The 27,514-nt window shown below is 47.4% G+C and overlaps 2 protein-coding genes across 10 annotated transcripts; one reads left to right on the top strand and one right to left on the bottom strand.

Moving 5' to 3' along the window:
- The first annotated feature begins 7,768 nt into the window (after positions 1 to 7,768).
- TTPAL (alpha tocopherol transfer protein like) lies at positions 7,769 to 23,346 on the top strand. 9 transcript variants are annotated; one of them, XM_075166437.1, is made up of 7 exons: positions 7,769 to 7,836; positions 10,181 to 10,633; positions 11,351 to 11,544; positions 13,469 to 13,579; positions 14,329 to 14,526; positions 16,682 to 16,745; positions 18,244 to 23,346. In XM_075166437.1, the coding sequence occupies exons 2-6, from the start codon at positions 10,195 to 10,197 to the stop codon at positions 16,739 to 16,741; spliced, it is 1,002 nt and encodes a 333-aa protein (XP_075022538.1). In that variant the 5' UTR covers positions 7,769 to 7,836; positions 10,181 to 10,194; the 3' UTR covers positions 16,742 to 16,745; positions 18,244 to 23,346. The 9 variants fall into 9 exon arrangements, 6 of the variants coding, with proteins under 6 accessions (XP_075022538.1, XP_075022536.1, XP_075022537.1 ...); XM_075166435.1 differs by lacking the exon at positions 18,244 to 23,346 and adding an exon at positions 17,604 to 18,088; XM_075166436.1 differs by lacking the exon at positions 18,244 to 23,346 and adding an exon at positions 17,657 to 18,088.
- SERINC3 (serine incorporator 3) lies at positions 18,498 to 26,902 on the bottom strand. Its single transcript, XM_075166431.1, has 10 exons — positions 26,638 to 26,902; positions 25,930 to 26,091; positions 25,301 to 25,494; positions 24,082 to 24,161; positions 23,227 to 23,364; positions 22,225 to 22,394; positions 21,402 to 21,492; positions 20,817 to 20,994; positions 20,173 to 20,400; positions 18,498 to 19,447 (listed from the first exon to the last, which is right to left on the bottom strand). Exons 1-10 carry the CDS (start codon positions 26,674 to 26,676, stop codon positions 19,309 to 19,311), a joined length of 1,419 nt encoding a protein of 472 aa, XP_075022532.1. The 5' UTR covers positions 26,677 to 26,902; the 3' UTR covers positions 18,498 to 19,308.
- Positions 26,903 to 27,514: the final 612 nt, after the last annotated feature.

Consider the following 27,514-nt stretch of genomic DNA (forward strand, 5'->3'; position numbering starts at 1 on the left):
CTTGAAGAAACCACACTCCAAAAGCCAAGCAAAGGAAGCCAAAATATGTTATTAGCATTTCAAACATGTTCATTTTTAAGTCCCTCTTGTATTTCAAAAGTAATTTCTGAGCACTTTGGGGTGAGGATTCTGCTTTGGTTCACACACAGCCAACCCACTCCGCAGGTGCAGCTAAAGGCAGACGGAGCCTATGGGGCACAATAAGACAATCAAGTGAAAGTCAATTTGTTGCTGGTTGTAAAGGTGAAGAAATACACTGACAGTTAGAGAAGGCTCTTAACGACCTGCTCTTCTGATCACGGGAGCCTGCTCTCAGCTGTAGCATCCCCAGGAAGATAACAGGCAGAGGGGAGAGAGGTCTAGATGGCTGTAAAGATTAGGTATCTGGGGAGGAACAACATCTAGCATTTTCAGCTCTGATCTGCAGCAGATGCCCCTCACGTTCCCCCATCTCCCGCCCCTGATGTGAAATGAGGTGGGCAGTCTCATCCCAGGTACGAGGGATGGGAAGCAGCCTGATGTTCCATCCCACTTGCACATCCAGTGGCCTCCCAGTGACAGTCATGCTGGTGAAAACCGTCAGCAGGTATGAGATGCAGGGATGAGATTCAGCGCTGCGTTTGAGGACTGTGTGGAGAGAGCACTTAGAGCCTGCCTCCGCTCTGAGCCAAGGACCAGGGAGAATAGGACAGACCTCAGATAACGTGCCCTCAATACCTGTGCACCCCTGACGATCCAGAGCCCCAGCGCCATCGCTGAATGCCTGAACAAGGTCAGCAAAGGCAGTCGCAGGACATGCGTTATCTCAGCACACACACAGCGACTGAGTGGTCAGTCCAGTCAATAGAAGGAAAAGGAGTTAGTTCCTTCTCTTTAACGTGGAATAAAAACCAGGAGTCCTTTGCCTGCCACAGGAACACTGTGACCCACGGTTGGTTTTACCTGGGTATATGCCCTAAAAACTCCATATATGTAATATCAAATCTTTGAAGCAATAAATTCTCCTGGATTCCTTCCCGTGAACTGCTCTATCAAGGTTGCCCTTTACCTGGTTAATCTTAAATCAGCGCAGTCCCTACAGCAGGGTTCTTATTGCTGGATTCAGCTTACTTGCAAAAAACCCCACAAACTGCCCCAGAGACAACCTTGTCCTTAAGTGGCGTCCTCGATCCCAACCCTCAATTCTTCTGTCACTCCAGCCTGGAATCATCCTGAGACACTGGTCTTGCCACTCGTGGGCTGTGTTTTATCCTGCTGGGCTCCCTGGAGCCCGCAGGCAATGTCCCATGTCACAGGAGATGGCTACCGTAAGGACAGCTAGTATCGGCTTTTAAGACACAACTTCCTTACGTTGTTTTTGGACATGAGAGCTTTTTACTGTCCTCTTCTGTGCTTGCAACCTAGATGAAGGATGATTTCCTGGAGAGCAGTATCTCCAGCTGCGAAATCTTTTCACAATGTCCAAGCAAAGATCTGTGAAAGTGGTATTTTTAGGTCCTTTGGCCACTATGAAATGCATTCTTTTCACATTCCTTATATAACCTTCATCTGAAATAGCCAACAGGCTTTGGAGCCTTTTCCACAGCTTTCATATCTCAGCGGGGGGTGGGAGGGAAAAGAATGGCAAACGAGTTTTATGGCCTGCATATCATCTCTGACAAAAGCAACTATTGCTGCTATTAAACGTGCAAGTGCACACACAGGCACAGATAGTCATGAACAACAAGAGGCAGCAAGGACGGCTCGGCAACGTGGCACTGCTGAGCCAGGCAATTCTGCGTGCCAGGCTGGCCAGTTCCCTCAAGGCTGAGCGCAGATATCACCAACCAGTTTGGGAATTCAGGCCGTGCACTGCACAATCCCTTTCCACTCAGAGAGGCTGGAGCAGGAAGGGTAAGGTGTGAGCATGTTTAAAATCCCTCTCCCCATTCCTAATTGAGGTGTGACCCTGATAATCATAAACACGCCTGAAAAATTGCCAGCCAGGCCAATAAAAATGGCAATATACTGTCAGCTTCGTTAGGTGTGGAGTGAGGAGGAGAGCTCGGCACAAACAAGACTGCAGTCACGTCCTCCAGTCCAGTGTCCTGTGCAAGAAGAAAGAAGAGGCTGCTGGGGTCAACAGAGTGTTCCCTGTTCAAGCCGAGGGGGAGAAGAGCTCTGAGGCTAACCTGGGTCTTGGGAAGGAAGGTGGTTGGGGAACTGTGTTTCCAAGGCTTACTCTGGCTTTGGACCTGGAGTGATGCCAGGCTTGCCTGATCATGGCTGCTTCATCAGCTTTCAGAGGCCTGAGGCCACCCCTAACTTGGGAGATCAGTCGCAGGAGAAGACAGGAGGTACACAAACCACTGGGCTCTGCAAGCCATGCTCCATTTCAGTCCCTCACGTCTGGCAGCTCTGCCTGGCTGGGACCTGCAGTCCCTTGTGACCCCATGGACACACAAAGACCAGGGAGCCCTTCTGAGCCTGGGGGACCCCACACCCGCTGACTCTGGTCTGGGGGAGCTGTTGTGATTCCCTACCTTCTCCTAGAAACTGCCACGGGCGCAATAAGCAGCGCAAGAGCTGCCTGAGGGACATGCCTGGGTAGGCACCCACAGCAGAAAGCATCGCGAGCCAGACAGGAATTCCTCATTGCAGCTGCCAACCTAGGTGTTAGCACTGCCTGGAACATGACCTGTTCCCCCTCACTGGCCGGGAAAATCATTACAATAAAGTAACTCAATAATACACTTCTCTGTTCCTCTCCAGGACTCTCCAAAACCTCAGTGTGCCTTAAAAACACCTATTAATTAATCCTGCCCATGGGTTAGTATTACCATTAACCACTGACGTGGAGCGCACTGGTTCATGCATATCCTAGGATCCACCCAGAGCTGATTTGCAGAGGATACAAAGCCTTAAAGGTCCACCTAAAGAGACGTGGAGGTCCCCAGCTCATGCACCAGCTAAGATGGAAGCAACTGAGAAAAAAGCTTGAGGCAGAAGCAGCAAAGAGAAACCTTAGTGCCAGACCCAGAATCCCTGACTGGACAACAGCACTTCTGGCACAGATGAAGGACAACCATTGGGTTCCTCACTTCTGGGTGGTTTTTAGCCCTCTCTTAAAATGACCTTAAGGTGTGGGATTAGAATGGCATCTTCTCACCTGGGAGAGCACCCTGGAGACCTGCTGTGCTGCATGCCCATGGAGGAGGCAGTGGAGACAGCCCCAGCGTTGCAGGCTCTTACATTTCCATTGAAATCCTAGAATTTCCTGCGTGCAGCTCCTCTCCTCTCCTCACAGCCCACCACGCAGCTGCATTCCTTCACCCCAAGGCTGTGCAAGTGCCTGAGATATTGCTTGGGGTTACTCCAACACCCAACCCTGCTTCACTCCTTCCCACTGATACAAGGGCTTATGATGGGCACCAGGTCAAAAGACCCAAGAGCAAAAGCACCCAGTCCAACCCAGGGAGCAGCAGTGCTTCCCTCATCCCGTCCCTGGAAAGTATCCTGCACCATTTACCAACCGGGCGCCTGCAGGAGCAAACCCAAGTGCTTCTACTGCTCTAACATGCTCAGCAGCGCTGCAGCCATTGCCATGAAGGGGCTGGCAAGGAGCACAGGTCCCTGAGCAGCACCTTCACAGCACCCCCCGAGGGCTAATCCTGCCGGGGACCCATCCTACCACGGAGACAGCTGCTTTCTTTCCAGTGCGCAAGAAAAATGATGAAAGACTGGGAAAACACTGTCTCAGTTCAGAGTAAATTGGGGGCTGAACTAGATGACCTTTAAAGGTCCCTTCCAACCCAAACTATTCTATGATTCTATGAAATTAAACTACAGAAATCCCGTAATATTTGAAACATTCGGAGGTCCTGCCAAGCACATTCCTCGCCAAACTTTTGCAAAAACATTGCTGGTCTTGAAGCTAGTAAAGCCAAAGAGAGGGGAAATCTTCTCTAAAAGCCTGGGCTGGGTACGGCTGCGTGTCTGTGTCGCACAGCAGACTTGGCTTCCCGGTGGTCTAAGCGCACGTTAGCACGACTTTACGTGCCTGGGTGGGGGGTGCCTGCCTGCGTACAGCTGCTTCGGCAGCAGATGCTACAGATCGGTGTGCATTTGCATCTTAGTGCCTGTTTCCGCAGCATTGCACGTGGGTCTGGCCTGCCACACGTGCGCGGGGAGAGCACGTGCGGAGCAGGGGCAGCCCTCTGCAGCACGGCGTCTGCTCCTCACAACCGAGGTTGTCGTCTGTGAGATCCCCTCCTCACACCATGGCATGCGGGGGGAGAGCAGGCACGGAAGCCTCTTCTGGAGGACGTACACTTCCAGGCTTTGAGACCATGAATATTTATGGGAATTTAGGGCATATTTTCTTAGTCACTTCACCCTTTGAGCGCAGAGGAATAGCTGTTGGATTGTATCACAGCCAAGGGCCCCGCGGGCCAGGTACCATGGCTGGAGCAGGTTTACACCAGCCCGGTGTGGCCCTGCCTGGGGGGATTAGTAGGGGCTGCCATTCCCTACAGCCCTTTCCAAGCTGCTGGACCGGTGCAATAGGAGCAGCTCGGGCTTGAGATACAACATGGCCCCACGCGCAGACAGGCCTCGTCCAGCACTACGGGACTAGCGGCTCTCTGCTCTGATGCTGAGCTGCCCAAAAGGGTTGTGTAATTTGTGGGGCCCAGAGGTTCCGCCTGCACCCCAAGGGCCAGAGCCCCTCTTGGCCTGAAGTGCACATAGATTATCTTTATTACAGGACTGTTATGTTTGCACAGTTTAGTGATTTAATATCAGTTTAAAGCCTTCTCTGTGAGCAATGCTGTTTGAAGTCATGCTCTCCTTTCAGCCTCAGCTTGCCAAGACTGTAAAATGTTTATTGCTAATGGTGGAAAAGCTTAAAGAAGCCAAGATAACTTTCCCAGGCTGGGTATTAAGACTGTTCGGATTAAGTAAATGAGTGAAGAGTATTACATGGACTTCATTAAATATCAACCAACACCAACAGCCATTCATTTATAACACAACGGCAGGGCGCGGGAGCACCCGGGAGCTGAGCTGAGAAAGGTATGAATCGCATGTGATAGGAGAGATGAACATGAGAAGGGCTGGATTCCCCGCGGGGCTCCAGGTGTGGCTCCCAAGGTCAGGCAACACAACTCCTGACTGAAGCTCCTGCAAATCCTGCAGATTTAGAGCTGATGAAGTGGTAGAGTTGGTGTGGTTCATCTCCTCTCGGCTGGGGAGGGTTGCATGCATGTGGTGCAGTTATGTCCTTCTCCCTCCTGCAGCCGGGGAAGGACAAAACTCTCCAGCTAGGGGAGGACTGTCAGTGCCTGGATGTTTGTTTTCAGTTTTTAGCTTTTACTTCCTTATAGACAGGTTCTGCCTTTGCTGGTTTCTAGTCACAGGATGCCAACACCGGGTAAATTACAGAAACTCTTGCTACTGTTCCTGTGATTTCATGTGCCAATACTTTAAAACTCCCCCTACAGCTTGGCTTGGTGCTTGAACCCCTCACTTCCATTCACCACCCACCGCTCTCCTTGAGTTCAACATTCCCCACATAAAGAAAACTGAGGTAAGGGAGTTACTTCATTTGGGGACCATCCCCAAATTATATTTCAGCTCCAGTCCTTCTTCACTATGCAGTATTCTCACTTCTACTTTCCTTCCTTATTCTCTCTTACCTGCCTAAGGCTCTTGCTCTCATTTAAATATCCTTTTTCACATCTCTCAAATGCGATTGCTACTGATTCTCACTTGTTTCCTGCCCTTCTTGTGCCCCAGAGCAGAGCTTCCTTCACACATCACTCCTTTCAAACATCCCTGCTTACTAACGCCCTGTTGCAGCAGCTATGAACCAGTCAGGTCTAGAACTGCCACCTCCCTGCTAAATTTCCCTCCCTTGTTTGAGGGGCGCAAATTCCAACCAGATTTTGCAACCTATAGCATAAATTCCTGTTTGCAGCTCCAGTATTTCCCAGCTGTTTGGTGTTTTGAAGCCTTTTCTCAGGTCAGCCCTGCCTCCCTGCTAATTTCAGCAATTAGCTGGATTGGGTGCACCTGGGAACCTCCTAAATGCCTTCAGCTGTGAGGCCACAGACCCGTCTCCCCAACACACACCTTCTCCCTCCCTCCAAACTGTCTGCAGCTGCCAGCTTCAGGCTCTTACCTCTGCCCTGGGACTCCAGGTCCCGCCTGGCGCCTTCTCTCATGCTTGTGCTGCAGGTCTCTGTGCCCAGGAGCCATATGAATGGCAACAGGAGCAATGCAAGGTCTCTTGTCCTCCTGAGGTCCCTTCCAACCTCATTTATCCCACGATCTACTGGAAAGGGCATGGAGCAACATCACAAACAGGTCTAATTCACACAGATGCAAATTGGTCCCAGCTTAGGGCACCAGCGTGCCAGGTTGCACCCAGCTCTGAGCTGGCTGGGCCCAAAGCAGGGCTGGCCTGGAACATCAGCATGGCATTAAATCAATGTACTCCCCTTCTCTGAAACGTCTCTCTGCAAGTAAACACCTGTGGCACACTCAATTTGTCTCCATGCTGGCATATCTCTTACCAGGCACGGTGTCACTGTAACATTTTCCACTTTGGAAGGATGAAACCTTGGAAGAGAAATAAATCACAGCTGGATCTCAGATGCTGCAGAAGGTCCTTGTTTCTCACTGCGGACTCCTGGGATTCCAGTTCTTTGTCCAACTACCTTGGACTCCCTCTCCTGGCTGAAAACACGGGTTACAGCCAAGAGAAAAGAGCAGAGCCCACCGAGCTCACAGGGACCCTCCAGCCTGGGGAGTCCCCAGCAGGATGCTGAGCCCATTTTGCAATCTAACTCTGCATCCACTGATCAGAGGGGTTAAACGGGTCATTTTCCCCCCCCTCCCCAGCACTCCCTGTTGAACCCTTTTTAACGTAGCAAGCCTGGGAGTGACCATCTTTTTTATTTTTATTACAAATTCCATACAGAGAGGTCAGGCATCACCATCTGAACTCCTGTGGATACAGCTTTCTGTCCTCTCAAAAACCAAACCAAACCAACCAAACAAAAAAAAACCCAAACTTCTCCCTTTATTAGCATTTAGTCCCTCTGTTGGCCATAGCCAGCACATCCCTCGGGCCCCGTGCCCATCCCACCGCAGGAGCCAGCTGCGCTGGCCTGGACCCTGCTCTGAGGCTCCCCCAGCTCTGCCCAGGTAATGCCACCACTGCTCTGGCTCCCGGCTCGCTGGGGAGCTCTGGCTGGCAGGGGGAGGCTCCGGGGCCCGCAGATGGTGCTGTGGCCCCGTTCCCGGCCGCCTTTCTCCTCTGTCCGCAGCCTCGGAGGTCGCTGCTGTCTGAGATACCGGCCGCAGATGCGGCGGGAAGGCCCGGCCCTGGCGGGGAGGGGGCAGGTCCTGCGCGCTCCTGCCCTCGAAGGTCAGCTCCGGGGCAGCTTCATATATATACATATATACATTATGTATATAATTGCGCCCTTGTGGCTCATGGCTGCAGGTAACGAAACGTTGCTCGTTGCGGAAAGGGAAGAGGTGGAGCTGAAGGGCAGAAGTGCCCCCACGAGGGGTACGGGGCTCCCTCCCGCTGTCCTGCGCAGATACCAGAGACGGGGGGAGACCCGCATTTCCGGGCCAGGCCGAAGCACACCCGTGCCGCGCGGCGCTGCCCAGCGCGGGGGGACGCTTACGGGGGTGGGGACCGGCGGGAGCCGCTGCCGCCGAGGAGAACCGCGGCCCGGCCCGGCCGCCACTGCGCATGCGCGGTGGGTGCGTCATTTCCGGGCGGCCTCTGTGGTTCCGGGGCGCCGCTGCCTGGAGACGGCGCTGCTGCCCGGGAGCGCTCCGGTAGGGCGGCGGGGCTGGGCCCGGGGTGGAGGTGTGAGGCTGGGGGTGCTGGCGGAGGGCTGCGTGGTGGTGCTGGGGGTCGTGGGGTGGAGAGAGCTGAGGGGCTGTGGGGGTGTTTGGGGCGATGCTGGAGGCTGAGGGGCTGTGGGGGGTGTTTGGGGACGATGCTGGAGCTGAGGGGCTGTGAGGGGTGTTTGGGGCGATGCTGGAGGCTGAGCGGCTGTGGGGGTGTTTGGGGACGATGCTGGAGGCTGAGGGGCTGTGAGGGGTGTTTGGGGCGATGCTGGAGGCTGAGCGGCTGTGGGGGTGTTTGGGGACGATGCTGGAGCTGAGGGGCTGTGGGGGCGTTTGGGGGCGATGCTGGAGGCTGAGCGGCTGTGGGGGTGTTTGGGGGCGATGCTGGAGGCTGAGGGGCTGTGGGGGGGTGTGGGGGGGCAATGCTGGAGCTGAGGGGCTGTGAGGGGTGTTTGGGGCGATGCTGGAGCTGAGGGGCTGTGGGGGGTGTTTGGGGCGATGCTGGAGCTGAGGGGCTGTGGGGGGTGTTTGGGGCGATGCTGGAGCTGAGGGGCTGTGAGGTGTGTGTGGGGGTGATGCTGGAGCTGAGGGGCTGTGAGGGGTGTTTGGGGGCGATGCTGGAGCTGAGGGGCTGTGGGGGGTGTTTGGGGGCGATGCTGGAGCTGAGGGGCTGTGAGGTGTGTGTGGGGGCGATGCTGGAGCTGAGGGGCTGTGAGGTGTGTGTGGGGACGATGCTGGAGCTGAGGGGCTGTGGGGGGTGTTTGGGGGTGATGCTGGAGCTGAGGGGCTGTGGGGGGTGTTTGGGGGCGATGCTGGAGCTGAGGGACTGTGGGGGGTGTTTGGGGACGATGCTGGAGCTGAGGGGCTGTGGGGGGGTGTTTGGGGACGATGCTGGAGCTGAGGGGCTGTGAGGTGTGTATGGGGACGATGCTGGAGCTGAGGGGCTGTGGGGGGTGTTTGGGGGTGATGCTGGAGCTGAGGGGCTGTGGGGGGTGTTTGGGGACGATGCTGGAGCTGAGGGGCTGTGGGGGGTGTGTGGGGGGGATGCTGGAGCTGAGGGGCTGTGGGGGGTGTGTGGGGGCGATGCTGGAGCTGAGGGGCTGTGAGGAGTGTGTGGGGGTGATGCTGGAGCTGAGAGGGGTGTTTGGGGGTGATGCTGGAGCTGAGGGGCTGTGGGGGCCTCCTCACCCCTATGCCCACCTCAGTGCCAGGAGCATTGGCAGGGCACAGGGGCTCCTGCGCTGCCCGCAGGCAGACACTCAGACCGTCAGGGCAGGGGCCAAGGATTTGGGTCCTGCACAGCCCAGGCTGTACCAAGGTGAAGCACGTCCCTGTGAGTGATCCTGGCGCCCCGGGACCTTCCCCGAGGAGTCTGGGGAAGGTGTGGTAGAAGTAAGCAGTTCAGACGTCTGTGACTGCAGGAGGAAGCTGGTTATGTAGGACAGATATTATTCTGACAAGCGATTCCTGTGTGACAGCCAGGAGTGGTATAGTGTGCTGTGAGTGACTCTGAATAGGAGTCGCTCAGGGAAAAAAAGGCATATTTTTCCCTTCCAGTCCCAGGTCAAGCTACAGGAAGTACGCCAGGCTCGTAATTTTACAGTTTTTCACTCATCTCTATCTATTGCTACTGGATTTGGAAATTCAGCTCCCCGTTCAGAAGTATTGGCAGCACAATGAAAACTAGATTAAGCCTACTTAATACTCATGCAAAGCTGGCATAAGAATCTGTAATTTTCTCACCTGCTCATCCAATCTGTGAACTGCAGCCATTTCTTATATTCCTGAATGCCGCTCCCCCTAAATTGCTCAAAACGTTCCTGTGGGCAGACATGCTGATCGATGCACGTATTTGCCAGAGAAGTCAATGAAAACTCCCGGCTGTCTGCGCTCAGCTCAGAGAGTTTCTCAGAAGAGGGTGTAATTTGACCAAATATGAGAATCCTGCCTAACAGGGATGTGTTTACTTTGCTTTAGTTTCCAATTGGACATAGGAAATAAATGTTAAGGCTATTAAATTCTGTGTTTTGCAATGAAGCTGTGTAATTCCGTATTTTAGTTTTTTGTTGTTTTTGTTTGCTTAGGTTTCATCCAAGGTAGTTTTCTACCTGCTATGCAGGATAAAGAGATTAGAGAAACTTGTGCTTTCTAATCCTAGGAAAGGAATTAAAATGTCTGAACTGTGTTTTGGCTGTAGTGCCGGTTCTTGGAAGGGCAGTCTCCTCAGCCAGGAAATGGAGGGATACAGGACATAATAAATACGGAAATACTAAATATGCTTGTTAGTCCGTGGAATTGTTTGTCATGTGTAGTGCTTGGTTTTTGACAGATTCCTGCTACATTATGTCAGGAGACAGCGACTGCACCAGGACGAGTCCCTCAGCAGGGTCTCCCTCGGACAATGAGTTCTTGCCCGATCGGCCAAAGTATGTTTGCTCGCTGTCTCCTGATCTCATTACCAAAGCCCGGGAGGAGCTCCAAGAAAAACCTGAATGGAGACTCCGTGATGTGCAGGCACTCCGAGATATGGTGTGCAAAGACTATCCCTCCCTGGGGACCTGCCTGGACGATGCTTTTTTGCTAAGATTCCTTAGAGCCAGGAAGTTTGATTACGATCGAGCACTTCAGCTTCTGGTGAACTACCACACCTGTAGGAGGAGCTGGCCTGAGGTCTTCAATAACTTGAAACCATCCGCAATAAAGCCTGTCCTAGAGTCTGGTTTTGTCACTGTGCTGCCTCGTCTGGACCCAGAGGGACGCCATGTCGTCTGCATCCGTCCAGGTACTGAAATGCATGAATGTCTTTGTTCTCCATCTTCGAGCTGTGTCTGGGCCAAAAATCTGTTTCCTGCTCTCCTGTGAACAGGGGTTACTTACACAGAGTACGTGGGTTCTCTCTGAAATTTGAAAAGCTAACTTGTGAAGGGACACGTTTGTCATTAGCCAACGTTATATCAGTTCCTTTTCCTGTGTCAGCAATAACTGCAGTTATGTCAAAATGAAAATGCAGTGAGGTTGGTTGATGAAATACTAGGTGATTCAAGAAAAATTAATGTGTAGTAACTCAAATTGAAACAGGGCTGCTGGCCTACGGTTAGAAGCTTGTAATTTGGTTTGACATAAGTGGAGAGAGGAGCCTATGGCTTTGACTCCTGTGACACGGAGCCTTCTGTGTGCTTTTGGTGCTGCCAGGCTTGCTGTAAATTTGTCCTCATTCATTCTCCTCTTTTCCATTTACCTGCTTGCTTTCTAAGCCGAAACTGCTTCTAATAAGCTGTGCTGGGTGGAGAACGGGGTTCTTAAAACCATTGCCTTTGCTTCCTGAAGTAAACATGAGTTGCCATTTATCTCTTGTTTAAGAAAGGCTGCTCTGAACTAGGACTGTGGCTATTAAAGACTAACTTTTAAGAGTCTAGGAAAATAGAAAATCAGTTTTTGGAATGTGTATTGTTAGCTTATATTTACTCTCCAACTTACCATCCATGTCTTGTAACCTCAGACAGATGGACACCCAGTAATTATCCGATTACTGAGAACATTCGTGCCATATACTTAACGTTAGAAAAACTCATTCAGTCCGAAGAGACCCAGGTGAATGGAATTGTAATCCTGGCAGACTACAAAGGAGTCAGCTTATCTAAGGCGTCTCATTTTGGTCCTTTTGTAGCCAAAAAAGTGATTGGAATTCTTCAGGTAAGACCTGAGCTGGTGGGAAAATAAGCTTGTGCATTGTAAATGACTGCTTCTGTGTCTAGAGTTCTTGACTATGTCACGAGAAACTTGAGCATCTTGGCTTTTACAGAGTTAAAACATGTCTCTGCCCAACCAGTTTCTCACACCCTTGCCAACTTACCTCACTTGCCCTTTTTTTGACTTTTGCATTCCCAAAACTAAATTTGCATTAGAAATGCAAACTTTGAGTTGGAACAGAAAAAAGTAGTTCTGCTAGGTGGTGGTAAGGAAGAGGGAGAACAGTGAATTACAATTAGAGAGAAGACACCGTTTTGCCTGAAAGCTGAGGAATAGGTCATTATTTAAATGGTTCCTGTCAGCCGAGATGGAGCTGACCACTGGGCAAGTGCAAGTTCAAGTTCAAGTACTGCTGCAAAAATTTGGCAGAGAGGACTTTTGAATGGGTGTGATTTGAGGAGGATTTCCATCCACTCCCTGAAGGAAGAGAGGCTTCTTCAGCACAGGGAGCAGCAAACGAGACAGTGACAGAAAGGATCTCCGACTAGATGTTTGGAAGGAAAATGATGGAGAGCAAGTTAGAGCAAGGGTGTAAGCACAAGTGGAGTTGTACAAAAGAGGAAGGTGAAAGGAGTGAGGAGTAACCTGGCCAAAGTGGCAGGAAGGTCTGATGATTTTACTTGATGTTCTACCATACTATCTGGAGGAGTGAGATGAGGAAAACTGCTTTTGAATGGGTTCATTCCCTCATTGCTTTTATTCTGGCCTGAGCTGGTTAAGTTCTTTGTTGTATCTGTGGGGGATAAGAAGGATAGGGGGAATCAGGGGAGTTTATGGAGATGAGACTAGTGAGTTTATGAATGCCTATATAAGAACTCGCTCCTTTAAATTATGATCTAAATGTGTCATTTAACTGTCTGAGCCCATATTTAATTTGCACAAATAAAGTGATGGGTGTGCTGCTATTAGTGGAAGCTTCTCAAAAAACAAAAGCTGAACTTGGTGAAGGACGTAAAGGTATGGGTGGTATGGAAACGAGTTGCATCAAACTTCCTGAGCAGCACCCCCTGTGAAGGTGAGCCAATTCACTGACATCTTCATAAGGAGAAAAATACTCCTGCAGTGCATGTTATCTGCTTTTCACTCCAAGCACTGACTGCTTGCTTTGTATATGTAGAGCTGGTTATAAGGGAAAAAAAACTTCATTGTGGCACATGAGACCTTAATTGCTTATCATGAGCTTTTGCCTTGGAAAAATGTTTCTGCAAATACATTTCTCCAGCAGAAATCCCATTTAAAACTGTTGTTTTAAACTGTCTTGTATAGGAAACACTGTGTGTTCTGTTGGCAGCAGAGCCTGTTTGTCTTTTGTAGATAGTATGACAGAATAGTTGGAATGGCAGAAAAATAGCGATACTAGATTTCTTCCTTATATAAAACCACATTTTAGGGTATCTTGGGCACCAAATCTTGTAGTTGGACACACCATTAGAACCAGCCTGCTCTGGCTCTGAGCGTGGTGCAGTCCTTGGAAGCTAGGGTCATCACTTTGTAACTGCATCCTTATCAGGGTTGGGAATACCCGAAGGACAGTGATTACCGAAGTGTCTTTGTCAGGGGAGGTGAAGAACAACATAAGAAATGAAGATTTACTGACAATAATATATTTCTCAAAATTCTCTTCAAATCCTTTCAAGCAAGGTTTTCTTGTCTCTTGACTTCATTTTTATGCTCACAGATTCCATCCTAAGACTATTCCCTATTACAAGGTGCGTTTCTGTTGCCGTATTGGTTTATGTTGGTACCTCAGATGAACGTTTGGGAGCCTGTGGGTTGTACTGGCAGTCAATCTCAGGAGGTTTTTTAAAAAGAGGAAGATGGCAAATGTTTTTTAAACTGCATTATAAAAATCTTCTTTACCCTTCAGGATGGATTTCCCATTCGAATAAAAGCTGTTAACATAATAAATGAGCCTCGTATATTCAAAGGCATTTTTGCAATCATCAAGCCTTTTCTGAAGGAAAAGATAGCAAACCGGGTAAGGATTTGTGTCATTTTAACATTAACATTAATGTTTGTAAGTTCCTTGCTTGGCCACTGCAAGTAAAAATTGTTGAAAAACCTCATAGCTAGAGAAATGTTGGTGCCATTTACTTGATGTAACTGGTCCTTTCTGCTTTAATTTTTAAAAATATGCCTTTTGGGAAAATTCTTCACCAGAGAAAAGCTTTGAGGAATTTAATATTGGCATAACATTAATACAGATCTTTAGTGCATATGCTGTGTACATAGTGTATTCAGGACACTTGTTCCGTCCCTGGGGTTGGATTATCTTGGCAAGTAACACTTTGTTTATGAGGTGGTGTCACAAGAAATCTGTGTTGCCCCTTCCTTGCTCTTCTGCCTTATGCAAGTGTCCTGCATGGCACCGGTATTCTCGCCATAGGACTGGATATAATCGCAAAGGATGATGCTTTTTTCCACAACGATAAGGACTTCCAATCCCATGAACGAACTTGGGGATGAATTGAATTTGGAACCTCTGCACACACTAGCAAATGTCAAGTCTCTCTTAAGCTGCACTAGACTTGGATCGTCTCAAGGCTTCTCTCACTAGCGTGTCTAACTGCACCTGCCCAATGTTGTATGCTGCCACATGCCCATAAAGACATAACTTCTAAAATTTGCTCTTTAGCTCAAAATAAGCTTGTTAGCTGACCGTTTCTGTGATTTGCTATAAAGTGTTTGATATGCACTATTAAAGCTATCTTTTGCTTTCTTCTTCAGTTTTTTCTTCATGGCTGTGATCTGAATTCCCTTCATCAAAACATTCCTCCAGTGATCCTTCCTGAAGAGTATGGTGGTACTTCAGGGAAGCTGGACATCTCCGCGTGGAATGAGCTACTGCTAGCCTCTGAAGAGGACTTCCTGCACGATTTCTCACAGCTGGTTCTCCCATGTGACAGCTCTCCCCATGACATGCTAGTGAGTGGGGATGCTGATGAAAAGCAATGTGATGATTCTCTGCGAGGCATGAAACCTCAGCTCTATTACTGTTACTAACAAACCAGTGAAGGGAAGTTTTCCAGCGCAGTTAAGATCTGTTCTGATAGGTGATGTTGTGAACTCTGCCTTACTCCTAAACCTGCAGTTTAGGAACAGACTGCTGAGGCACTTTACACTGTAGAACCAAAGGAAGCTGAAGAGGGCACAATGGGGGCAGAGCAGAGTTCGGAGAGGATAAAGGCAAAGAGCACAAGTTATGTAGAATACTTGAGGCTCATCAACCTCTGTGTGAATGATGCAAACTGGCCTATTCTTTCTAATGATAAAGAAAAAAATATATTGCAGGATGGTAAGCTTGATTGATAGTTTCTTATCCCCTCCCCACCCAGGTGAAAAGTGACAAGAATGATTTACTAGTTTTGTGACCATCTGTTCCCTTCCTCTTCTGAAAACACTAGTAATCCAAGACAAGAAATTTGCTTTTGAACCCTGCAAAGTGTAGTTATGTCAGAGAAGATTGCTTAAAAATATAAAAGTCTAGCTTGGCCTGTCCTCTAGTCGTTGGTTCAGACTGTGAGTTGGCATTTCTGGAATATCTCAATGAATATTTGGCTCAAATTAATACAGAACAAAACTTTCTTATCCGTATCAGTATGGAGATAATCTCTGAAACTTCCTCACAGTAGGAGGAACTATAACTGATGGATTAACATTTATACCAAGGCCTGTTATAAACAGATGCAATCTTCGTTTTCAGAAAAAGGAAGTTTTTCAGATCAGGTACTAAGGCTTTTGATTGGATACAGCTTCAAATAGTGAGGTTCAGGACCAAATAAGAAAAAGCTATGTTGGCCGCCTTCCCACATTATCAGTTGTTCTTTTCTTCAGCTGGTTGTGATGAGGAATTGGGTAAGTAACTCATACATAGAATTTATAAGGAGGCTTTGTAGCAGTTGGCATATGATGTATAGAAGGCAATACTTCATGTAAGACAGCAAGGTGCTTCTTTAGCTTGTTACTTTGTGCAGAATTTGAGTTTAAGTCTGTGAAACCAAATGCAGACAGGCTATTTGAAAGCACATTCTTAAATTTCCTGGTATTGTAGCATTTTGTTCACTGTGCGTGTCGGCTCTTTCGTGAAATGTTACAACTTTGTTTTCAACTTTGTTGACCTCTTTTGTCTTTGGTTGTCATGTTCCTGTATGAAGTTAGACTTTAATCATCTCTGTAATATTTACCCGTAGCTTGTATGCCTGTGCTTCTAGGTCTTTGTCTAGAGACAGAACTAAGACTCCAATGTCAAATCAGGGTAAGATACCTACGTCTAAATAAGCTGTTCCCACTCCCCAAGTTCAATCTGTTTAATGGTCTTGAATTCAAACTTAACTCTCAGCACACTCTTTGCACATGTTTTTCTGCACTATAATAGTGGAGATGGGAAACCTCACTAGGACCAGGAAAGCACACCAACTACTTCAAGGTGAAATATTTCACTCTTTGGTGAAAAAGAACATCCCTTCTAACTGGAGACTTAACCTCTAGAGCACTTTCTCTGGATGAAATCTTTATTTAGTGCCAAGTGTGATTATAGGTACCGGTTATGTTTCTGTAAATATAAAACTAAAGCATCTTGAGGATTTTAGACATTCATTTTTCAAAGTGCCAAACTCTGTTTTGAATGCCTGTCTTCCTCTCAGTCCCCCTACAGCATGACTGCACTGCCAAAAAGGACTCCTCCTCCACCATAATGACTTCCTGACCCGGCAGCAGACCTCATCCTGGAACTAGGGGGTAGCAAATGCCATACCTGTCATCCAAGCATTATAAAAGGAGACTGGGTTTTGAAAAGAGGTAAACCAAGAAAATTTTTCTGGGTGGTAATTCAGAATTCGTGGGAGCAGGGAACTCATCATTTCAACTGTTTTAGAATAAAGGTGCGAAGAGATGAATTTCCCTCACTGAAATCATCTGATTTTTCCTACCTTTATAAGTCAATTCTTACTCTTCTTTAACAGCCATTACCTTTAGTGCAGGGGAAAAACCGTACCATTTTCAACTACTTAAAATAAGGTAAAGGAGTACTGCTAGCCACTTCCTTCTCATTTCTGACCAGAATGTGCTGCGTGTTTTGCAGAGATTAATTCAGTTCTTTGTGCCACCTAGCAAGACAGTAGCACGCAGCACCAGGACTTAGAAAGGTAAGTGGCTGCCCATGCTGTTTAACTGCCAGAACATAGAGACTGGTGTTTATGTTGTTTTAGTGCCTCTGAATTCCAGCCACAATGTACAATTAAAAAAAAAAAAAAGTAGGACAGACCATTTTTCCTAGAGGTGAAGGCTTGACTGGTATTTGATACTCTTTCCTTAATTGTGCTGCAGGGTTTGAAGTGGTGTTTTTTTAACAGTTAACCTATAAGAACAGCTACTTTGATCCCCTTATGTAACTACTAGAGAGGGAGGCTGAATATTCAAAATTCAATTTAGTGTCCTTCAAAAAAAAAAAAAATCTAGTGGTGTTCAGCAGAAGGCTGAGGAACCTCTACAGAAACCAAACCCTTTTTCAGGCTTTTATATTCTCTTGCATGCCTTAAATAGTAGGTAAACTAGATCCATCTCTCCCTCCCCTTTTCTCCTCTGCTCCCAGAGAAACTAAGAGTAAAGCATATGATTTAAACGTAATAGATAAGGCTACATTATCAGTGGTGAAAATAGCCTGTGTTATGTCTCCAGAAATTCTTTTTCATAAAGCCGGCTGCTGGGCAGTTGATGTCAGGATGCTTGAACTAAGCCAGGCTTACCTTTGTCAAGAATTTTTTTAGGTTCATAACCGGTGCTTGCCTTGTCTTATAGAAAGCACAGCTCTTATATGCGCCTGACTACTGAGCTGAGAATGCTCCTTGAGCTTTAGCACTTACTAGCAAAGAATCAGTTTGTTCCCAAAATTTCTGATGTCAGCATTTGGAAAATAAGCACCGTTTTAAGTATAGAGTCTCTTTATCTGCAAGTTAAGGGATAGGAAAAGCTTACAGGTTTTTTTTTGTTTGTTTTTTTCACAGCACTAAAACTGATCTGTTCTTTTTTTTTTCACTTGAAATAACTTTGTTTCCAGAGGTTTTATGCCTTGCCCAGTACACAAGCCATCCCTGCCAAATCCAACACAGAATAAGGAAAGATACTTGAACTGCATTGGGCAGCCATGGCTTTTGGCATTAAGTGGGACAAAAGGTAGCTGCATACTGTACACAAAAGTACTTGAATTTATATTCTTGCAAATGGGTGTTACAAACCCTGAGGTATTTTCAGGAACTGGGTGAAGTATTTTTTTTGTTAAATCTCATTTTGGCATGAGTTAATCATAGCGTTATTCAAACCAATAATTTTGCCTTCTGTTGTATGTGGGCCTAGAGGTGTTGGGTGGTTAAGTGTACATCTTATTTTGACAAAATTTATTTTTATATTGCATTTTATAAAATGGAGTGGTCAAAATGTGTAATTTTATGATGCATGACTGGGTGATTAAACACATTGTAACAGCTGCTAATTTGATATTTTAAATGTTTGCCTTGTGTTGTCTTGGGGTATTTTATTGTTAAAGTCAATAGCAAATTATACTTAGTTCCACACTAAAGGCACAGTTGCAGCTAAGTATAATTGCCACAGCATTACATTAGAAAATGGTGTTGCTTTCTTCTGCAGAACTAAATTTTACTTGAACAACTGTACCTGACCAACTTCAAGGAATAGGATTTGACATTCAGAGAATCACATGGAAGATGCTGTTTGTTTCAAAAGAAATATATTATGACTTACTACTTGCTGTATGGAGAAAACATCCAGTCACATCCAACTGGACACTGCAGCAGCTAATTAGCATTTTAATCATTGTATGTAGTATTTTGCATTGGAGAATAACTGCTGCTTCTTAACACTTCTCAACAGAGCTGGGACAGTTCCAGTAGTTAGTCCACTTTATTCAAATGAGTTTACAGTGCAAATGCCTTAGTGCCAATAATAATCATTTCATGTACATTATTTTTATAAGCATATTAGACAAGTGAAATCAATTAGAAGCTCTATTTTTCCACCATAATCAAAGTTGTTTAAGCTAGTCATACACTTACCACTCAATATTTAGCAAATGTACTAAAAAAGAAGTTACACAGAAGTTGCCTCTTAGAAAGGGCAAGTTTGTTCTTAAAAAGAATTAGAGTTAACAGGTTTTTCAACCTCAAAGTTCTGTTCTTTTGGTGAGGAATAAGGGGGGTTTTGCCACAACACAGGAAGGTAAGTATAATTTTAAAAAACTTTTGCTTTAAATAAACTTTTGCAGTGGAATGTAGAAATCAAGCAGCATGGCTTACACTTCCAGGAAATCTGAAGCGTTAGCATACTAGTGCATTATGCTGAATATAATTGTTCTTTAAAATATATTACTTCTTATTTAGCTAAATGTTACTTCTATTCAATAGAAAGGTTGTGGCTATTGGACAGAACAGGTATTTTCTTTTGTGCTTTGACAGCACAGCTGTAATGAATTTTAAAAATGCAGCAATAAGATAACCATGACTGAAGGTTAAAATAGGAAGATAACTGATAATAATTTTGATCCTGCATCAAGCAATACATAACTTTCTATCCACCTGCATGTTCCTATTAACATAAGAAACAGTGACATAAACAGTATAACTAAAGCAATACATGAACATTTTGGCTTTCAGCAAAAAGTTCCCCACTTTTGTAAGCTCAGACAGGTGCAGCAATTTAACTGAAGTCCCTATTAGTAAGGACAAGAGGAGCCACTATGGTCCAAAGATAGAGAAGGAGACAAACCCAGCTGGACGTTATCTTCACCCACACGGCTGGCCACTTACTTGTCATTGTTTTAAAATCTGCATCAGGGCTAAAAAGTAAAAAAGTCAATTAATAGCTATAGAAGGCACCTTCCACTATTCCTTGCTATTCCTCTATGAATCTGAAGTTAGAACAGTGATTTGGGACACTCCAACACAAGAGCCTTTGCGGGAGGAGTATGGCGAGACAACTAAACCGGCAATTTCCTGGCTGGATGTGATGTGCTACTCTTAAAGGAAATCTTTCAGTGAGCTGCCATGCAAGAGATGGCTGCTGCTCTGTAAGCGTATTTGGTAATTTATACAATATGGTAGTCCTGGGGAAAGTAGTTATAAGCTGCAGCAGCAGAGGATATATCCAAGTGCTCCCAACAGAAACAGAGACCTGATTTCCTAGATAAGTGGCATGTATGGCTGTCCCTGCACATCTTTCCCAGGGTGAAGAGCCAGTAACAGTCGGCTGGCCTCTGACAAACTTCCCAGGAGGCCACTCTAAGCCAGTTTCCTGGGTACTCTTCCCGCTGCTTGTATATCTGAAGGATGGTAACCACACTTTCTGTCCTTGCAGCTGTGAAGCAGTCCACCAGGACTACAGCTGCTGATCTTGTCTTTTTGTACAGGATTTTTACATCTTATTCAGCAACACAAAATTGAGAAGGCACAACTCCAGTGCAACTGGCATAGGGACAGCACCTTAACCAGCTGGGCAGGAGTCTCCTGTCCACCTAGAAACACTGTCTGGCACATAGAACCCATCACTTCGTCTTGCTCTTACCTGTACCAGTTTGTGAGTGTCATCATGATGTAAAGAGAGGCAAGGAAGAGCATAAAATGAAAGAAGGTGTAGCTGTACTGAACGCCATCCTTCTCATTATCCATGACGCGGCGCACTTCTCCCTCCTCTGCAGCCCCACTGCCTGTTCCCACAGCCTCCTCCAGAATGGCACTGTCACTCCCAGATAGCGTCAGCTTGTTCACCTGGCTGTTACTTGAAGAACGAATGCTGCAGTGTAACCCAAAGATAAACATGGTTAAAAACTCCCTTTTCAGTTAGCTGTGTTTGCTAATAACGCAAGCAACAGACCACAATGAATGTCTGGGACTAGCAAATAACATTTTTTAAATCCATCTGGAAACACAAGGAAGCTCCTCAGCTCATCTGAGCTTTTGTTAACCTAATTAAACAGTGTTCCTAGTCCAGGTCTCGTAACACATTTTGTTCTGTTGTCTGAATTGGGCTAAGAAAACCTATCCTCAGCCACAAAACGAGATGCAGTTTTATTAGCCATATTTGGGCTCGGGCCTGAGACCGCAGCTGGATATGAAAAAATGCAGGTACATTTTTCACTGGACCCAGATTCAAACAAAAAAGCAGACAAATCCCAATTGTTTATCATTTCATAGCAGTGCAGATCCTACCTGGAATACAAGAGGCAAAGGACAAAGATAATCAATCCAACAACACTCTGGGCATCCCACCACTGTAGGGACTTGGGCGGAGCTGGAGTAGCAGGTACGACAGTGGTATTCGCTGGAACAACTGTGGGTGTAGCTATCTGGGTAATGATGTTCAGCAAACTTGGGTTACAGTTTCGTTCTGAAAGGGATTTCAAGGCAGATTAAAAAGAGAGATGAGTTTTGCCAGCATTTAGCTAAGAAAAGGTGACAGAGAAGCTTGCAATTTTTCATTCCTTAACTGCTCATCTCTTTGATTCCCCAGAGGCAGCAATGACATGGAATACTTTTCCTTCCTGTGAGCTAGGAAAGGGTGTAATAAATAAATAAATAAAATCAGAATGCCCCGACACTGTTTTCTTCCCCCTCACAAATACCCGTTTAGTTGTGGAAAGAGGCAATTTGATGGTTTCAGTAAAGTCGGCTTTACTGCCTCACTAGATTTCAGCTAGACAGATCCCCACACAGTGATCTGTAATAACTACAAGCCCCATCAACGGCTTCTGCCTTCACACCAAAACATGTTACTCAAGACAGCCTGTTGCTTACCAGGCTCATTGGACATGGCTGACCAAGTGAGATACATGGTGTAGAGCGTGATAACAGAGGACTGGAGGAGGCCAGAGCGAGGCTGATGTTCCTGTTCAAAGACAGAATAGCAAGCCAAGGTCAAAAGGGCAAGTTTCACCTATAGTTGGATAGTTCTACCCTACTGCCGCAGATTCAACAATTACTAGCATGAAAAACTTCATTTTTTAGAAATGTATTGGGCTTTGTCCTATGTTTAAAAGACCAGAAGAAATTCCTTAAAGTAATACAATTTATGCAGTGAGCAGCTCAAACTTGGAAGGAATAAGCAAACCACATCCAGTTTTTCTGTGCCCAAGGCTTGCTTATGGGTTCTTACTGAGCTAATCCCAACTTGCTTAACAGTTTTGTAGATATGAATCTAGCATGTGATTTATTTGAGCAATATCAGTTCAGAATCAAGTAACATGCAAACTTCCTCTCATATTAAACACGCTTACCCATAATTTCAAAGCCACAGTATTAAGCCAATAAATTCCCAGCTTATTTTGCTGTTCCCCAGTGGGTTTCTCTGTTCTGCCAGAACCTTCACCGCTAAAACCACACCAGTAGTGCCCCACATGGAAACAAAGTCCAAAACAATGTTAGCCAAAAAAAGCCTATCTTCAGGAAATATGTCACTACATAGTGCATTGGTTTCAGAGCAAGTTTTTTTTTAAGAGTTCCTAGCTAGCACAGCTATGATAGCCAAATTTTAAAGTTCTTATGTCTGACTGAATGGTACTACATCTTTCTTATTTCCCTGCTTTGTATGTCAGAAGAAAACAGCAGAGAAAAATAATACCTGAACTTTTGGAAGGATAGAAACAATGGAGACAGCAATGCACAGGAGCGTATTAATGCTTATGAAGAACTTGTTCTCAGTGCAGTCATCAGGCTTTGTGTAGAAAACACAGAAAAGCACAACAAAAACCAGCGACAAGGCGTAGAACAAGCTTGTACAGGACAGCAGAGCTGGAGGGGAAAAAAATTAACTGTTACAATACACATGTAGTATAACAGTACATCTAAGGTGATTTAATGACCAGCTACCGCTGTAATGAGACAGTCCCTCTTCCTCACTTGGAAGTCTGGTTCAGAAAACTAGACTAGCAGAATGCATTTGTGTTAGGTATGGCTAAATTTCTGCTTTGGCTCACTAAGTAGTGTAGCTCGGAGGAAAGCCAACGCTGCCTTTCAGCAGCAGTTTAATTGGCTTAACTGATGTCAAGCCACAGTGTCAAAATGAGAGTGCTTTTTGCACGCTTCTCGTGGGCTATTTATAAGCCCTGAATTCTCCCTTCTATGCCAGAGGCCACCCATTTTCATTTCCCTTCTGCTATGTTCTTTACAAGAAGCTACAAAATGCTGTTGCAGCATTTGTAGCTGAGCAAAGAACCACAACAATTAGCACTTTGTAATTTAGTGGTCAGCTCGGGAGCGTGTCCTGAGGCATGCTTTGTGTTGTACTGCAGCCACGGGCATCGACATAACCGACTTCCTGAGGACCTCCGTAGGGGGGTGGCAAGCAAAGTTAGAATTGAAGAGATCCAGGCTACTAGCTCTGCCCTCGCACTGCAAACGGCAAGTGGTGTTTATTATGACTGTCAGACCTGCTAATCACAAGCCTAAAATATTCTGCATTTTATTTAATGGGAAAAGGCAACATTGCAGCTATTAATTCCAAATGTTTACAGTAGTTAGTCAAGGAGATTGTGGAGTGTAATTCTAGTTTGCAAACTAGTAAGTGATATTCTGCAGAGTACTGGCCAGCAGAAACAAATCCTTTACAGGTTAAGATTCCTACCTGCATACCAACATTTAGAATTTCCCTCCTCCATTCTCTCAACCCAGCTCTCATTCCAGGAGTGAGCAAAGTCCACAAGAAGCACCAACTGGATAAGAATGAAGCAGAAGGCTCCAAAAATACCAATAGCAAACCAAGCTAGAAAAGGGAGCAGGAAAAACAGGGTTAGCTTTCATCATTTGCATGCTACCCCAGTTTAAAAAAAAAAAAAAAAATAAAAAGCTCCTAATTATACTGCAGACAAATAATGAAAAAATCTGAAACTATATTTAGAAATGCAGATGCCGTTAATCACTTCGGCCTCCATCCTGCAGAAGTGTGCAAGAAGTCCCAGCTATCGGGGTGCAGCCTATGCTAGTCAAGCTGAGTATGGGAATGTTTAGCCCAATGTGTCTTCAGAACAAATGCAAGATCTAACACAAGACATCTTTGCGTACATAAGTACCATCATGCCACATTTCTCTGAGGATCAACAACCCTTTTCAAGTTCCTGTGATGTGACCAGACAGTAAAGGTTTCTTGCACAGATTTTTCAGAGACTCTAGGGCAGTATTTAGCACTTGTCAGTGTTCTGAGCTGCCTCTAATCTAAAGAGTATCAAAAGACTCAGCTCAGTAGTGATCGTGTCATGGAGTATCGAATTATTAATACACAACAGTTCTGCACTTGAAAAGAGATTGCTTACTGCCATAACCTCAGCTGTCACCAGAATACTGGATCAACCAAGATACTCGAAGCAGGACAGAATCTATGTCTTCTACAAGATAACCTTCACTATCACAACTATAGCCTGGTAAATCTTTGAAAAGGTTTGAGTTTATTAAACAGAATTCCATGATGACATATTTGCTGTACCTCTTGTGAAAGGCCCTTCAGGAATGTAAAATGCTCCAACCATGATAGCCACAATGGCAGCTATTTTGAAGAACCAGAACCTTTAAAAGAAGATACAAGTTGAAAATACTGATCTTACTTTGCACACAACAGTCATGTTTTACATGATCTGCAAGCATCTTGCTGTATGTAGATGAGTGTCTAACAGAAATTTAAAGAAAAAAAGTTGTGTTCAGTGGTATTATAGATAAAGATGTGCACCAAATCAGGGGGAGAGGGTGAAGCAGCAGTCAATACATTGGAGACATGGACTGACAGAAACCTCAAAGTTCCACAGAGGCAAATACAGAGCGTTGCACCTTGGACAGAAAAACCCCGTGCAACAGGACAGACTGGGGGCTGACTGGCTAGAAAGCTTTGCTGAAAGACGAGCTCCTGCTCCAGCAAACGGAACATGAGGCAGCAGCTCATCCTTGCAGGGAGGAAGGCTAACTCTGCACTGTTCAGCTTGGAGAAGGGAAAAGGGAGATCTAATTGGTGTTTTCAACTGCCTAAAAGGTGTGAAGAAGACAAAACCAGACTCTTCTTGCAGGTGCGCAGTGGAAGGACAAGAGGCAACACATGCAAGCTGCAAAAAGAGAAACTACAATTAGATACTGCAAAAAATTGCACAGGTTGCCCAGAGAGGTCAAAGCATCCCCATCCTTTGAGACATTCAAAACTCAACTATCAAGACTCTGAATAACCTGCTCCACGTTGGTCCTGCTCTAACCAGGGGGTTGGATCACATGATCCCCAAAGGTCCCTTTCAAATTAAATGACTCTGATAATTCAGTCATCTAGCCCAGAACTAACCCAGTTAAATCTGGTAACAGTTAAATCAGTGAATCAGAAATCAGAAACCAGTTTCTGCTGGCTTACTGAGTCAGACTGGCCTAGCGAATGACCCAATGAGGGCTACACTCAGCGCAAGGACAGCGATATAAACCAGCTGAAATCTAGCATCTCTGTGGAAACACAGAGGGGTGCCCAGCGCACCGCCCTTTTGGATACCCAACCTCAGAGCATTATCAGCACATCGAACATGTTACATAAATAGGAAGCTTTTTAGGAGACTAAAGCGTTACTCTGTATTCAGTTCAAAAGAAACTCGAGGCTGTCAATGTATGCATAAACAATTTGCCACTCTGTTCAGCAAAGAAACAAGCTGGAAGACCAGACAGCTGGCTCACACACATACCCATTGTGTACCGAGGCTCTTGGATCATTACTTGTTTTCACTTCTATCATGAGCAGAGAGAGGAGAAAGAAGAACACTGCCATGGCAAAGCTGATTCGATAGACAGCTCTGTATCCAACAAACACATCGCAGCTGACAAAGCCATCCATATGCGGTATCCGAGTATGAAGCCCCTCATCACAAAATCCAGGTATCTGGGTAAAGACACACTTAGTTGTGAATTTACATCTGCATTTGCAATTGCATTCTTCAAGCACTCTAACAGCTAAGGCTTTCAGTCAGCTGTCTTCTGGGAGACTGATAACAAAAGACCTTGTGCTCAGCTGGCCTGCACAGACCTTATTATCGTCTCTCTTTCCCCATATCATCACTAAAGGCATCCAGGAGATTAAGATACCACAGCAGCAGGCCTCTGATAACGACTGGCAATCTCCAGGTCTAGTCAGGTTTCAGAGATCAAGCATGTACTTAAAAATGTACATTCTGAATTTGCTATCTTAACTCGGGGAACAAGGCACATTTGGGTGTTGGTGTCTCTCATGTAATCCATTGCAAGTAGAGAGAATCAACAGTCACTGGCACAAGTAATGGTTTTACAAACAGTTAGAAAGAGGTTTTCCGCTCCATACCTTTTTCAGCTGCTCTTCCATCCCTGGTGCCAGCATAATGCAGGCAAGAACAGTACTGAGGAGGAGGAGGAAGGCATAGATAAGACGCGTCACTGTTGAATTCTTGCTGTTGGGACAACATCGGCAGAGTAAACACGAGGCACCGCTGCACAGACAGGGAATCTGAAGGACAGACAGCGATGGTAAGGGCACCCCCCTCGCGGCTGACACCGAGAGAGGAAAACCCAAACCCCATCTAGAGACGCTCCGCTCCCTGCCGGACCACGCGGATAAACGGTTTAACCGACATTTCTGACTGACGACGGGTTTGGAAACACCCGCAGGCAGTCTGGCTTATCGGCCTGGGCTCTGTTCCCGGGGCTCCGCCGCCCGGCAGCGGCCAGCAGCGCGCCGCGGCTCCGCGGCCACCGGCACGGCCTCGCAAGGGCAGGCCCCGTCCGTTAGCGGCCCGCCTCCCGGGCGGGCGAAGGAGGAGGACAGCTATAGCCTGGCGCCCGCTCGGGCCCGAGGGGCTGAAGCCGCCCCCGGCTCTCCGGAGCTGGCGGCAGCAGGCTCCTGCCCGCAGGCCGCGGGAGGGGAGCCGAGAGGGTCCCCGGCCCGCCCGCTCGAGCCCGGCCCCCGGCGGAGGCACCGCTCGGGGCCGGGCCCGCTCCCCGGGAAGCGAGGGGGAGTTTGGCGTGGCAGCCCCCGCGCCGCGCCGCCACTCACCCAGCTGGCCAGCGAGCAGACCCCCAGCACCGCCCCCATGGCGCCGCCGCCGAGCCCCCTCCGGCCACTTCCTGCTTCCGCCCCCACCCCGCGGCGTCAGGCGACCGCCGTCCAGCGCCACCGTCGCTCATTGGCTGCTCCCGCCACGCTGGCGCGCTAGGGGGCGGCTGCCCGCCAATGAGAAGGCAGAATGGAGCCGCACGCGAGCAGGAGGATAGGGAGGGACAGGGAAGGGCGGGTCAGGGGGGAGTTATTGTTTATGAACACTTCTTCCGCCTTCTCCGACGCGAGGCGGTCGTGAGGAGAAGGGACACTGATTGGTCGAAAGGGTCAGTGAGTGGGCGGTTCCTCCAGCAGCACAGCCAATGAATGAGGCTGATCGGCAGGCCCGGCAGCCATTCGATACCTCCCTCTCCCTGAGGCCGCTGGGGGCGCTCGGCGGTGCCTTGGCCCTCGGCGGTTGCCATGGCAGCAGCGCGGGCGCGGCGGGCCTGCGGCCGGGGCTGTCCGCGGGCCGCCCCCGGGCCGCCCCCGCCACCCGCGGGGTCTGGGGCCGAACGCGTTGCGTTTCCCTGCCCCTGGGCGCTAACGGCCCGCACGGCACCCTGGCGTGGCCTGTGCCCCGCCTGCACGGGTAAAACCGAGCCCCCTCGAGTTCCAGAGGGGACGAGGCGTTACCGGGCGCGGTGACAAGCGTCACGTCCGTGCAGAGGTTGCGTTGAAGCTGTATGAGTTACACCTGCGTCACCGCTGAAGCACTGACCTCACCCGAGGGACTGTGACAATCGGGACGCCTGAGGAAGCGGGCGGGCGGCTCCCGCCACCGCCCCTACAGCCCTGTGTGGGTCACAGGGGTGCGAGTAATGGCTCCCGGGCT

This window comes from Calonectris borealis, chromosome 17 (genome assembly GCF_964195595.1).
Source record: "Calonectris borealis chromosome 17, bCalBor7.hap1.2, whole genome shotgun sequence".
Taxonomy (NCBI): Eukaryota; Metazoa; Chordata; class Aves; order Procellariiformes; family Procellariidae; genus Calonectris; species Calonectris borealis.